Source organism: Sus scrofa, chromosome 6 (genome assembly GCF_000003025.6).
Source record: "Sus scrofa isolate TJ Tabasco breed Duroc chromosome 6, Sscrofa11.1, whole genome shotgun sequence".
NCBI lineage: Eukaryota > Metazoa > Chordata > Mammalia > Artiodactyla > Suidae > Sus > Sus scrofa.
This window is the reverse complement of record NC_010448.4, coordinates 135442358-135457823: the sequence shown is the minus strand read 5'-3', so window position 1 is coordinate 135457823 and position 15466 is coordinate 135442358. Positions and strand designations below refer to the sequence as shown.

The window sequence follows — 15466 nt, the reverse complement described above, 5'->3', positions numbered from 1 at the left end:
TTTCTTTCCTTTTATTTAAACCCTTGGAAGAACTGTGCACAAGACCAAAAAGTACAATGATTTATCACACCCGCTTGTATAACTATTAAGGAGATTGAAAAATAAAATATTACCAGCTCTCTAAAAGATTCTTTTGTACTCCCTCCCAATCAACATCCCTACTACCTCCTCCCCAAATTAACTGTCCTGATGCTCATACTGATTACCTCTTGACTTTTCTTTATGGTTTTACCAAGTGTGTAGTCTTGATTATTGTAGTTTAGTTTTGCCCGTTTTTGAATTTTATGTGAATAAATAATGCCTGTATTTTTTCACTCAGTGTATTGTGAGGCTCATCCATGTTCTTGCATGTAGTAGCAATTCATTCGATTTTATTTTTTTGTATTTTTATTATATTTCATTGTATCATTGTACCATAGTTTGGTCTGTGGTAGATGGACAGTTTTCCAATTTAGAGCCTATACATAGTGCTATTATGAACATTCCTATGCGTATAAGCATGCCATTTCTGTAATACCCACCCAAAGGGGTATTCATAAGAATGCAGTCTTAAACTTTCATGGATAATGCCAAACTTTCCACAGAGGTTTTACCAATTGACATTTCTACCAGTGACATGTGATAGTTTCCATTGCTACGCACCTTTAACAACAGCAACAACAAAGACCTTTTTTTCCTCCTCCCAATTTGCTCATTCTGGTTGGTGTGTAATGATATCTCATTGTAGTTTTAGCTTTTTTTTTTTTTTTTTTTTTCTGCTAAGAAAAATTTGGTAAGGAGTTTCTGAAAGTATTAATGAAGATGAAACCTTTGTTTTTTTCCGTGCTGTCCATGTTTTTAATACCCTGATTAAGAGTTGATAATACTTTTAAGAAGAGTATTTTAAATTTTAATTGGATGCATGAAAACAGTTGATTAGAGGTATTACTCAGTATTCCTTCTTTATACTTTTTATTGGCTTTATCTAAAAAACAGATGTATTCTTTTTCTTCATAGCTATTAACCTGTCATTCCAGAATCATAACAGTTACTGAAATCAGAGGTATGGTCTCTGGTTTATGAAGTTGGGTTTAATGAATAAAACTTTCCAGTTCCTCTGAGCTATTTTTCTTTGTTAGGTTTTTTTTTTTTTTTTTTTTTTTTTTTTTTAAATAAAGTACAACCACGGTAGCTGATCTGGATGACATTGAATGGGTGGTTACTGTTGAGTGAAGTAAAACAGACTTTTAACAGCTCCTGGGTAACGTCTGAAAGGTAAAGTGATATAAGATAAATGTCTGTGTTCAACTCTGAAAATAGCAGAAGTCATATGGAACCAAGATTCAATTTAGTTGAATTGGAAATGTACCTTGGCATAATGAAGATTGTACTTTGAGTTCTTTTTGCACAATTAATACTAACAATGGAAAATAAGATGAAGATTTGAAATTTGTAAATGCTGATTTAATTTTGTAAATAATTGATTCCTCAAAGTTTGTGTGTGTGTTTTTGAAAATCACATATGCACTGTGAAAAGAGAATCTTGGAATTTTTCTGGATAACTGAGGGTCCCAAAATATCAATTCTATAGCTATTTATAAGTGCGAAATAATTACCTTGTTTGTTCTCAGGTTTGATGAAGAAAACTTAAGTTTCTAAAAGAAAATGCACTTTTGATAATAGGATAATTTAACCTAATTTTTTCCCATGAATAGTCATTTAGTAGGATTTTAAACTGACAAGTTCAGCACTTTAAAAGGATTAAAGTAAGCTTCATTTGAAAACAATTATAATTTAAAGTTGGAAGACAAATGGTTAAAATGTCAACTATGGTCCTATTAAATATAATGTAGGAAAATATGCTATATATATGGTTATTTTTAATACTTAATAGGACTAAACCTTTTACCAATTCTCTCTTCTGCTTGACTTAGAGATTGAAATATAAATTGGTTGCACAACTTTTGAGTTTCAACTAAATTAATGGTTTGAATTTTTAAAACCTTTATGCTTCCTGTAGAGAAACACAAAATGTCTGTTTTCTGGCACTTGGGAGTTTTAAACAGTATTTGGAACATTTATGGTAAAGGTAATGAACTTAACTTTTTGGGGAGAACGATAGAATAGAAATTTGGATGAATAAAGCCGGAGATTTCTGGTTTTCTTTCAAAGATGAAGTATCTGACAAATTTAGCAGATTGTAAGTCAAAATAAGAATCTGTATATATTTTGTTCTTTTGCTTTGTCATACTTGTGAAAGAATTTGAAGAATATCAGTTGTTTGCTACAATGTAGTCACATCTGTAAGCAAGCACTGTATTTGGACATTTTTGTTAGCAGTTAGATTCCTAATGATAGTACCTGAAGGTTTTAACAACCACTTTCAGACTTTTGTGTGTTGGTAATAGGTAGCCTGTCTTGGTATGTTCAGATTAACCATTAAATGACTTTAAACTTTTTCAGCCTTTTAAAATCATTGGAGCAGTTATATTTGACTTCAAGTAAGTAGAATAAACATCAGGGATCTAAGCCTGGTCACTTCGGGCCTTTTAGTAATTAAAAGTAGGCCCTGAAGATTGAAAAAATCAGAGGTATCTTCTTTTAAGCGATCAATTTATCATAAGTGACTAGCCAGACAATATTTTATGCCAATAATTCATTTATTTTGAATGAACATACAAATTATCCCAGTTTGGGCAAGGCCACTTGCAGCTTAAATTGCTGTTTCAAACTATCTGTGGTATATGTTGATTTTACCATTTATGGTAAATAATTTAACTCTAGTTATTATATACCAATTTTTTGTTCCTTTTTATGGCTGCACCTGTGGCATATGGAAGTTCCCAGGCTAGCGGTCAAATCATAGCTACAGCAGCAGGCTTTTGCCACAGCCACAGCAACGCCAGATCCGAGCCACATCTGTGACCTATGCCACAGCTTGTGGCAACACCAGATCCTTAACCCACTGAGCGAGGTCAGGGATCCAACCCGCATCCTTACAGAGACTGTGTGGAGTTCTTAACCCACTGAGCCCCAGTGGGAACTCCATTACACACCAACTTAAGTTATTATTTACTCAAAAGCTTTAAAAATATGAAATAATTTAATCTCTTTTTAAAATTTCTTTATGGTATTTTCTCCTCTGCTTGGCAGTGTTAAGAATGAGTTTGAATCAGTTTCAGCATTTTCTCCAATTATATCCCATTAGTTTGTATTGTTTTCCTTTCAGATTCCAGTATTCTAAATAAAGGCTGAAGTTTAAAAAATGAAAAAGGAAAACCAACTATATTTAGAATATGGAATATGGCAATGGCAAGGGAAGTCAGTGTCTAAACTTTGTATCTTTTACTTTTAAGATAAGGATACAGATATCACCATGAAGGGGAACATGGATGACTTTGGCCTGCGAGACACCTTGAGTGTTGCATCAACAGATTCTTTTGCTTCAGCAGCAGAGGTAGGATGTGTATGTTCCTAATGAGGACTGCTCATGCTTTTTCAGCTGGAAAGTAGTTTTGCCTTTGTGATGTCATTCAGTTTAGTAGCCATTTATTTAGCATCTACTCTGGTAGATACCAGGATACAGAGATAAGATACCATACATATAGTTTCCACAGGAGCTTAGAGTCTCCTTAGAGAGGTGGATGTGTAAACACAAACTTTAGATGGGCACTTTCATATACTGTGGATCATGGGTGAGACATGTGATTGTCTTAATGGAAAGCAATTCAGGTTATATCAAGAGTCTTTAAAATATCCGTATGTTTTAGCTGAGAAATTATACTTTTAGATATTTTTTTCTAAGGAAGTGATCAGTCAAAGATCTAAATATAGGAGTTCCTGTCTTGGCACAGTGGAAACAAATCCGACTAGGAACCATGAGGTTGCGGGTTCGATCCCTGGCCTTGCTCAGTGGGTTAAGGATCTGGCTTTGCCGTGAGCTGTGGTGTAGGTCGCAGACACAGCTCGGATCCCGCATTGCTGTGGCTCTGGCGTAGGCTGGCAGCTACAGCTCCAACTAGACCCCTAGCCTGAGAACCTCCATATGCCGTGGGAGCAGCCCAAGAAATGGCAAAAAGACAAAAATAAATAAATAAATAAATAAAGCTCTACTGACCATAATCTTTCTTACTCTCAAGATTTTTCTATATATGTATATTTTAGCTATTGCTTACAGTATCATCGTCTGAATTGTTTACATTTTTTCTTATATTTTTATAGTTGTAAGTTTGCAATGCCCAGAATATACCTACTTGTTTTTTGGAGAAGCAGTTTCTTCTTTTGTTTACTATTTGATGGAGACAGGCTTATCTTCTGAAGTTTTTTTTTTCCAGCTTTATTGAGATATAATTGACATCCAATATTGTGTAAGTTTAAGGTGTACATAGTGATGATTTGATACATATATATTGTGAAATAATTACCACAATAAGGTTAGTAACACCTCATCACCTCACATGATTACCCTTTTTTTTCTTTGTGGTGCTAAGATTTAAGATTTACTCTTATAGCAACTTTCACACAAAAATATATTATTATTAATTATTGTCACCATGTCACATTAAATCACATTAGATCCCCAGGACTTATTTATCTTCTAACTGAAAGCTTGCACCCTTGGACCAGGATCTCCCCATTTTTCTCACCCTCCAACCTTTGGCAACCAACCACCACTCTATTCTCTCTTTCTATGGGTTTGCCTTTTTTAGATCCCACATGTAAATAATATCTTACAGTACCATTGACTGTTGAATGACATGCGTTTGGACTATGCAGGTCTATTCATATGCAGATTTTTTAAAGTAACTACCTACTACATTATCTGCAGTTGGTTGAATCCAAGAAAGGAGCTGCAGATGCTAAGGGCCAGCTATGGGACTTGAGCATCTGAGGATGTTATTGTCTAAAGCAGATCCTGGAACCAGTCCCCTGAGGAAACTAAGGGATAACTTTTCAACCACGTGAGGCGGGTGGCACCAGGCACCATTAACCCCCACATTGTTCAAGGGGGAACTCTCTTTGCCTTTTTCTGACTAATTTCACTTAAAATAATGCCTTCAAGATCCTGCCTGATACATATTGTCACAAATGGGAGGGCTTTCTTCTTTCTCATGGGTGAATAATATTGCATTGTCTACACACATATGTATACCACATCTTCTTTATCCGTTCATCCATCAGTGGACCCTTGAGTTTCCATCTCTTGGCCATTGTACATAATTCTGCAATGAACATGGGAGTGCAGATATCTCAAGATAGTGATTTCGTTTCATTTTGGTATATATCCAGAAGTGGAATTGCTGAATCATGTAGTTACATTTTTAATTTTTTGAGGAATATCTATATTGTTTTCCATAGTAGCTGTACCAGTTTACATTTCCACTAATAGTGCTCCAGGGTTTCCTTTTCTTCACATCCTCACCAGCATTTGTTATCTCTTGCCTTTTTTTTTTTTTTTTTCTTTTTTTAGGGCTGCACCCACAGCATATAGATGTGCCCAGGCTAGGGGTCGAATCAGAGCTGTAGCCGCCAGCCTACGCCACAGCAACACAGGATTCGAGCCACATCTGTGACCTACACCACAGCTCACAGTAGCGCTGGATCCTCAATCCACTGAGCGAGGCCAGGGATTGAACCCATAACCTCATGGTTCCTAGTTGGATTCATTTCCACTGTGCCATGATGGGAACTCCATCTCTTGCCTTTTTGATAATAGCTGTTCTGTTATAAGGTGATAGCTCATACCAGGTGTGAGGTGGTATCTCATTATAGTTGATAATAGTTGATAATTGATTTGCATTTCCCTGATGATTAGTGATATTGAGTAACTTTTAATGTCCCTGGTGGCCATTTATGTCTTCCTTGGAAAAATGTCTTCAGATCCTTTGTCTATTTTTTTTTTCTTCTTTTTTGGCCACACCACAGCATACAAGTCCTAGGCCAGGGATCAGATCTGAGCTGCAGTTGCAACCTACATCACAGCTATGGCAACGTGAGATCCTTAAAACCCACTGTGCTGGGCCGGGGTTGGAACCTGTGTCAGTGCTCAGAGATGACACCAATACTGTTGCACTATAACAGGAACTCCTTTGTCCATTTTTAATTGGATTAGTTTTTGGGTTTTTTGTTTTGTTTTTACTATTGAGTTTTATGGGTTCCTTATGTATTTTTAAATATTAACCCCCTTATCAGATAGATATTTTGCAAATATGTTTTCCCATTCCATAGGTTGCCTTTCATTTCATTGATTGTTTCTTTTGCTGGATAGAAGCTTACTTATTATTTATTTTTTATTTTTGGGCTGTGCCCATGGCATGTGGAAGTTCCCAGGCCAGGCATCAAACCTGTGCCACAGCAGTGACAACCCTAGATCCTTAGCCTGATGAACCACCAGTGACCTCCACAGAAGCTTTTTTAGTTCAATTCAGTCCCACTTGTTTGTTTTTGCTTTGTTGCTTATACTTTTGATGTCATATCCAAAAAATTGTCAAGACAAATGTTAAGAGCTTTTTCTGCCTATGTTTTCTTTTAGGAGTTTCACAGTTTCAATTCTTAATGTTTATGTCTTTAACTCATTCTGAGTTAATTTTTGTGAGTGGTGTAAAATATCATTCTTCTGCAGGCGGCTACCTAGTTTTCCCGTGCATTTATAGAATAGACTGTCCTTTCCCCACTGAATTTTGTTTTTTTTTTTCTTTTTCTATTTTAGGGCCACACCCGTGGCATATGGAGATTCCCAGGCAAGGGGTCGAATCAGAGCTGTAGCTGCCAGCCTAGGCCACAGCCACAGCTACGAGGGATCCAAGCCATGTCTGCTACCTGCCTCAGCTTACAGCAAGGCTGGATCCTTAATCCACTGAGCGAGGCCAGGGATCAAACCTGTGTCCTCATGATTCTAGTCAGATTCTTTAGCCGCTGAACCATTAAAGGAACTCCCCCACTGAATATTCTTGGCCTCCTTGTCAAATAGTGATTGACCTTATATGTAGGGGTTTATTTCTGGCCTCTCTATTCTGTTCCATTGGTCTGTATCATTTTTGTGCAAATACCATACTGTGTGATTACTGTGATTTTCTTTTTATTTATTTATTTTTTCGGCCATGCCCATGGCCAGGGGTGGAATCTGTGCCACAGCAGTGACAACACTGGATCCTTAACCTACTGAGCCACCAGGGAATTCCTACTTTGGCTTTATGTTATTTTATGAAACAGGAAGTGTAATACCTCCAGTTTTGTTCTTTCTTGAAATTGGTTTGGCTGCTTGGGCTCTTTTATGGTTCCAAACAAATTTTAGGATTTTTTTTTTTTTTTTCTGTTTCTGTGGAAAATGCCATTGGAATTTTGATAGGAATTGCCATGAATCTATAGATGGCTCTAGGTAGTATGGACATTTTACTAAAGTTAATTCTTCCTATCCATGAACACAGATATCTTTTCATTTATTTGTGTCTTCTTCAGTTTCTTCATCAAAGTCTTAACAGTTTTCACCATACAGATCTTCATGTCCTTAGTTAAATTTATTCCTAATGAGTATTTTACTCTTTTTTGATGCTAATGTAAATGGGAGCTTTCTTAATTTCTCTTTTTTATAGTGTTTTAGAGCATAGAAATAGTGATTTTTTTATATTAATTTTGTATCCTAACTTTACTGAATTTATTTTTTAGTTCTAATAGATGTTTTGTGGAGTCTTTAGGATTTTCTATATATCAGCTATATCATGTACAAAACAGAGGCAGTTTTACTTCTTTCTTTTGGAGTTGGATACCTTTTCTGGTTTTCTTTCCTAATTGCTCTGGCTAGGATTTATAGCACTGTGAGTGATGAGAGTGGACACCCTTACCTTGTTCCTAACCTTAGAAGAAAAGTTTTCAACTTTCCACTGTTGAGCATGATCTTAGCTGTGGACTTGTCATTTATGGCTTTTATTATGTTGAGGTTCATTCTCTCTATACCAATTTGTTGTAAATTTTTATTATAAACGTATATTGTATTTTGTCAAATGCTTTTTATCTTTCTTTCTGTAGGCATTTGTGTCCTAAATGGTTTGTAAGGAGAATTGCTAGTCACTTTGCATTTTTTCCACTGTGAAGAACAATGTATATACCTCATTGCTCTAAAGTTTCTTTATAATATACAACCTTAAAAAATGTTTTGCCAAGTGTTCATTGTACTCATTTTAAATTTGTGGTTTAGGAGTTCCCGTCGTGGCACAGTGGAAATGAATCTGACTATGAACCATGAGGTTGCAGGTTTGATCCCTGGCCTTGCTCAGTGGGTTAAGGATCTGGCGTTGCTGTGAGCTGTGGTGTAGGTCGCAGACAGAACTCGGATCTGGCATTGCTGTGGCTGTGGTGTAGTCTAGCAGCTATAGCTCCAATTAGACACCTAGCCTGGGAACCTCCGTACGCCACAGGTTTGACCCTAAAAAGCAAACATAAATAAATAAATAAATAAATTTGTGGTTTAAGTTACAAAATGATACATTTTTAAAAAATCCTTATGGAAACCAAAATGCACAAATACCACAAAAAAGGACTCACTGTGTGAGAAACCTCTTAGGATTGCTTGTAGAGTATGATGTATGATCTCAGAATATGAATGTTCCAAGTTAAACTCCTAAGAAATGTTTGTTAAATTATTTTTAATTACATTTACTGTATGTCAAACAATTACAGTTAACTTAGGAAAAACTATTTAATGAAGAAAGTTATTAAGAAAGTAAGGTCAGAATTCCTTGGAAAGTTAAACAGTTTATGATCATTTGAAAGCTTTATTCAGAATTACCAGAAAGGGTTTTTGCCTATTTAGATTAAAACAAGTCCTGGTTGAGAACTATGTCTAGATACTCATGTTGCAACAGAAGAAATGGTGGGGGAAAAACTGTAATTGCAATGTATACATGTAAGGATAACCTGACCCCCTTGCTGTACAGTGGGAAAAAAAAAAAAAAAATAATAATAAAAAAAAAAAACAAAAACAAGTCCTGGCATAGGCTTTTTTCTAAGGTTGGTCAGTCATTTGTGAAAGTGATTAACAAGATTTTCCTGTATAAACACTTCGCTAAACATTGGTTTGGAACTACAGCCTTTTTTTCTCTGAGAAGTCTTTTTTTTTTTAAATAATAGCTTTATTGAGATATAATTCATATATTATAAAATTTACTCTTTTAAAGTGTACAATTCATTGTTTTATACTTGAGTGGTGCAAACTTTCTAATGCTGGAACATTCCTATCACCCTTAAAAGAAACCTTCTATTGGTAATTATTCCCTTTTCTCTCCTATCCCCACCGCCACCCCAACCATAAGCAACTCCTCTTGTACCTTCTGTTTCTATAGATTTGCCTATCCCAGACATTCCGTATAATAAATAGAATCATATTATATAGGATCTTTTGTGTTTAATGTTCTTTCACTTAGCATAATTGTTAAGTTCTGAAAAGTCTTTTTAATGTTCGGATACCACTGCTTTGAGTACTTTCCTAACTCTCCCATCTGCTAAAGAGATTGTCATTTAATAGGCAGAAACTAATATTGCAGAGAGAGCACTTTTAGCTGTAAATTTTTCTTAGAATTACCATTCTGCATTGTGTGTCTGTGTTTAATATATAAATTGTAAGGTGCTCTTTAAAGGGAAAATTTTGTTTCTTATAATTCAGATAGCTCTACTCATACTCTAAACGAAGCTTGGAAAACTTTTGCTATATCTCTCTGACTTGATAGCACTTGTTTATAGCAATTAATTTGCTTCCTCTGGCGTCAGTTTTATCTGTTTATCTTGGGTTTTCATTCTTGTGCTGATGGTTTTCTTTTCAAATATGAAAGCTTAATTGGTGACTCGGTTGATTTTCTGGGATAGTGTGGGTTTGTAGTGTTGTTTTATGTTTGTCTCTTCCTTGAGTAGTTGAAGAGAGGGCGCACTGGGCTCGGGTGACTTTATTGAGGTGTGTAATGGGCAAGCTTTTCTTTAGGATGAATGGCCTGGAAATAGACTATTAGTTGGGGCACACCTAGGTACAGAATGAAGAGAGCCTTACTCTGGGAGAACAATCACTCACCCTAGCAGATCAGTTTCCTCCAGGTAGTTCAAGTAATTGTGTGTGTGTGTGTGTGTGTGTGTGTGTGTTTTAGGGCTGCACCCACAGGATATGGAAGTTCCTAGACGAGGGGTTGAATCAGAGCTGAACTGCCAGCCTACACCACAGCCACAGTAATGTGGGATCCAAGCCACATCCACGACCTACACCACAGCTCATGGCAACGCTGGATCGTTAACCCACTGAGTGAGGCCAGGGATCAAACCTGCACCCTCATGGATACTAGTCAGGTTTGTTACTGTTGAGCCACAGCAGGAACTCCCAGTTCAAGTAATTTTTAAAGAGAAGTGTTCTCTGGCTGCAAATTGGTTTTTCTATAAACTGCCTTCCTATTCAGAGGGAGAGAGTAGAATGAGCTTTAGGACTCCTACCGTTCTTTGGACACAGAGTTTCATTTTAGCTCCGATTCTCAATCCCTCTTCTTCATTCTTTGCCTCGTGGGCCTGGTGCTCTTTGGGGCTCTGCTTAGCAAATGCCTCCCCTTTTGACTATATCCTCTCTTAAACTTATTTTGGACCATGCCTTCCTCATCTATTTTATCTATCCACACACTTCCATTTTGCCTTCTGGTTTTTGGAAATCTGTGTATCTTTCTTTTGCTGTTAGTATTATTTCCACTATTATATTAGTTACCTGTTGCTATGTAATTAATTACCCAAAACCTAGTGTCCTAAAACCAATAAAATTCAGGTCTGGGCTAGAGGCTGGTGCCAAGGCTGTAGGTCCTATCCCAGGCCTCAGGAGTATGTTCTGGAGAGTGGGACCAGTGCCCCAGTTTGGGGATTAATTACCAGAGTCCTGAGTCTCCTAGGGATTAAATCGGGTAGAAGGCATGTGTCTTTGTGTTAATCTAGATTAGAGCCTTCTAAATCATGGGAGTTCCACGCCTGGGTTTTAAAGGAGGCTCCAGCATTTTAGGAGCCACCTTCTTAAAATCCAAGGTTTATGGGGGTGGTTTTCTGGAGGTCTTGGGCCTTAGAGTTAGTCCTGTGAGAACTGAGTTCCAAGGGCTAATCCAGGGAGCTGTCATTTTGGTATTTAATTCCAAAGCATCATATGTTAGATAAGGAGGGACTCCTGGCTTGAGCGTCTCCCAAAAGCAGCAGATACCGTCTTTCAAAATAAAAAGAGAGTCCTGCTTGGAGAAACTGTCATAGAGAAGTCTCCATAATACACGAACCCTGATCTGGGCTTCAAGGCACCAGGGAGGACCATTGAGGACGCCTACACTGACAAGAAATGCCCCTTACTGGTAATGTCTGCAGCTGAGGGCAGATCCTGTCTGGTATGGTGACCAAGATGAAGATGCAGAAGACCTTTGTTATCTTCCGAGACCACCTCCACTACATCTAGAAGTACAAAGCTTCCAGAACTGCTGTAAGAACACGCCCATGCACCTCTCCCCTGTGCTGCTGCTTCAGGGGCATCCACATTGGTGACATCATCATGGTGGGTGAGTGCCGGCTCCAGAGCAACGCTGTGCAAGTTCAACATGCTCAAGATCCCCAAGGTTGCCAGTACAAAGAAGTGATTCCAGAAATTCACGCTTGTCCGCTCCCCCAAACAAAATAATGTTATTTCCCATTCAACAGCAGCAGCAACAACAGCAGCAAACATCTATTATCATTGTTATGAGGGTCATGAATTTGGAAGTGGCTTATCTGGGTTCTGGCTTGAGGTCTTTTGTGACGTTACAGTCAAGTATCTTGGCTGAAGCTGCAGTCAGTTGAAGGTTTGAGTGGAGCTGGAGAATCTGCTCCCAAGCTCACTTCCATGAATGGCATGTTGGTGCTACCTAATGGTGGAAAACCTGAGTTTTATGGTATTATGGACTTTTCAGTAGGATTGCTTGAGCCTCTCCACAACGTGGCACCTGACTCTGCCGAGAGAGTGAGACAGAAGCAGTGACTGTCATGATCTAGCCTCAGAAGTCACATACCATCATTCCTACGTGTTATTGGTCACACAGGTTAGCCCTCAACAGCATGGAATGAGGTGTGAAATACCAGGAAGAAAGAATCACTGAGGGCCATTTTAGAAGGTGGTTATTGTGTGTTTATATCCTTTTTTATTTCTTTTTCTATAAGTGAGATAGGGGATATAGTCAGGATTTCACTCTAAGTCCCATTTGTAATTTTAGTGGTTATTTTGAAAGGAAAATGTAAATTGGAAAAACAGTCCACGTTAAAATCGAACTTAGACTGTTTAATGACCCAACTTGTTCCAGTTTTAAGGTTTCAGACATTTCTTTCATGATTGTTCAAAGGCCTTTAAAAATATTAAGGCACATTCAGCAAAGTCATTGCTTGTCAAGGAAGATGAAGCCCAGTCCCTCTTGCATCTTATGGAGGGCAAGGGGAAAGAAGTCTAGGATGTTTGAAGTCTGGAGCTAATCCCCAAACATGGTTTTCACTGATTCCTTCTTGTATGGGTTTTATCTACTTTGTCTGTTTTTATTGTTGCTGTTGTTATTATTGACTTGTTTGATTTCTTACATGGTCATTTTTAGGATACTTGTGAACTATAGGAGATAATAATAAGATGTGCTAGTGTTTTGGTGTAAACCATTATAGTATTACTTTTCTTGTTGAAAATATTGAAAAGTATTTGAAATGTTCCCTTTTAGGGAAAAAATAATTAAGAAATAAAGGATGCTCCCGACTGTTAGTCATCAAAAAAAAAAAAAAAAAGAACCCTTTTTCATAGGAAATTGCATGTTTCCATATGCTCAGATTAAACTGGGTTACCAACTTCTGCTTCTGAAGTAACACCTCGGCTCTAGTAAAGTGTTAATCTTTTTCTGAAAACTTTTAAAACGTTTTTGGGAATTTTGGCATATATTTTAAAATGAGAATTTAAGTCATTTTAACGATTTACTTTTGCTTTAAAAAATTTGTCTTATGATTTAAATCCCTGTTTCTGAGTTGTCATTGTGTCTTAGGAAGAGTTGATGATAATGTTAGCTAGTATCAGATCTTCAATATAATGTATTTTCACAGTTGGAAGCTTATTTTAAGTCACCTCAGTCAAACCAACAAATAAGTAGTATAGACTAAATCAAGACTTGACTCTGGGAAGTTCCTGTTGTGGTACAGTGGAAACAAGTACAACTAGTGTCCCGAGGATGTGGGTTCGATCCCTTGCCTCTTGCTCAGTGGGTTGGGGATCTGGCATTGCTGTGAGCTGTGGTATAGGTCACAGATGTGGCTCGGATCCTGCCTTGCTGCGGCTTTGGTGTAGGCTGGCAGCTGTAGCTCTGATTCGACCCTAGCCTGGGAACTTGCATATTCTGCAGGTGTGGCCCTAAAAAGCAAAAAAAACAAACAAACCAACAACAACAAAAAAAGACTTGACTCTGGAATCTCTCGTTAGATTTGCTCACTTCTTATTAGTGTAAATTATTTTATGTAGAGTTTAATTGAAGCTCCAGTTTCCTCCTGAGAATTTTTCTCTACTGGTAGGTGTACATATATCCCGTTTGTTTTGGCAGTGATCCAAAACTTTAATATCTAAAGAATTTCCACTCCAGAGGGTTTTCACTGGGGCGCAGCAGAAATGAATCTGACTAGTGTCTATGAGGATGCGGGTTCAATCCCTGACCCCACTCATTGGGTTAAGGATCCAGCGTTGCTGTGAGTTGTGGTGTAGGTCGCAGATGTGGCTCGGATCCCTCATTGCTGTGACTGTGGTGTAGGCCAGCAGCTGCAGCTTGATTTGACCCCTAGCCTGGGAACTTCATGTGTCGCAGGTGCGGCCCTAAAAAACAAACAAAAAGAATTTCCACCTTAAGTAATTTTTTAAACTGTCGGGTTTTTTAAACCTCAAAAACACTTTGCTTTTGCATAATGTATTTTTCTTAAAATTATGAGGGGAGAGGTTCCTCAGTGGCCTGGCAGTTAAGGATCTGGTATTGTCACTGCTGTGACTCAGGTTCAGTCCCTGGCCTAGGAATTTTTATATGTTGCAGGTGCTAGCAAAAAACAATTTTATTAGTGTGTGTGTGTGCATGTGTGTAATATGGAAATATTACTTAAAGCAGACAGTATGTAATGTCAGATATGGTCATTGTTGTTTACCTTTTTGTTTTTGCTTGTAGACTAATAGATTTTTGGATAAGGTTGATAGAATACATACAGTTAAATATTTTAAAGTACAAATAAACTCTGGAATGACTGGTTTTAAGTTCTAACATTTAGTTGTGGGACTTGGGGCAAGTTCTTGCTAATATAAGTCTCTGTTTATCTGTAAAATGTGGATTGATAATAGCACCTGCTTTTTGAATGGTCATAAAGAAATCAGATAATCAAGTTAAAGGATTTAGCACAGCACTGGGTGCATATGAAGTGCCAGAACTACACCATGGAGAAACACTTCTGGAACAGTAGAGTAAAATCTACCAAAGATCTCTGCAGAAACAATGAAAACACTGGCAAAAATTGTCCAAATTGTCTAAACACTTGTAAAAATTCAAGGAGCTTGGCTCCTTGAAAGAAAATGGCTTAAGAACAGTGAACTTTGTAAATTTTTAGCTCGTTCTATTCCCATCCCTCTCTCCACAGTAGTCTTGAAAAACAGCAGTTACAGTTATGGTAAACTGAAAATCAGGGGCCCAACAGCCACTAGAAGAAACTTAATGGCTTTGGAGCTTCCCTAAAGTGTCATCACTAGAGAATTGTCACTATTTGACCTGTATGGCAGTTCCTTACAAAGCTCCATTTCTGGGACTTGTCTTTGTTTGACCTGACTTGCTCTGTGCAAAATTTCTATCCCTAGGGTCTTTGTTGAAAATAATCAGTGGTAATTTTTTTTTACCATTGCAGCTTCCCGAGGTTGTGATACCCTGCAGTAACAAGAGGCTGACCAAAAAACTTAAAAGGAAAAATCAGGCAACGAGATATTTATAAGGAGCTTTGAAAAGTTCCATTATATTCATGAAAATCTAGAAGGCCACAAACATGTGCAGGGCTATGCATATGTCCAGCAAAGACGTCCCTAACCTCACCTCTGACCAACCTTGATGTTCTACACATCAAAAGTTTAGGCAGCCAGAAGAAGAAAAGATTAATTGGCATTTATCAAAAGTAGAAGCTTTTGTGCTTCAAAGGACACCAACAAGAAATGAAAAGACAATAGAAGGAGAGAAAATATCTGTAAATGATGTATCTGATAAAGATCTTATATCCACAATATATAAAGAACCGATACAATCCAATAATAAATGGAAAAATAACCCAATTAAAAATAGGCCAAGGATTTGAGTAGACATTTTCCGAAGAAGATATACATGGGCCAATAGGAGATGAAAGATGTTCACCATTATTAGTCATTAGAGAAATTTAAACTACTTTATACCCACTAAGGTGGCTATAATAAAAAAGATGGATAATAACA

At 37.4% G+C, this 15466-nt stretch overlaps 1 protein-coding gene across 4 annotated transcripts in view; it reads left to right on the top strand.

The window, feature by feature from the left end:
• Window positions 1-15466, top strand: part of MIGA1 (mitoguardin 1) — an 89159-nt gene that overhangs the window by 54744 nt on the left and 18949 nt on the right. For all 4 annotated transcript variants that reach the window (XM_021096450.1, XM_003356422.4, XM_021096448.1 and 1 more), the window contains one exon: window positions 3336-3436. In XM_021096450.1, coding sequence (XP_020952109.1) covers window positions 3336-3436 — 101 coding nt within the window. The remainder of the gene's footprint in view (window positions 1-3335; window positions 3437-15466) is intronic.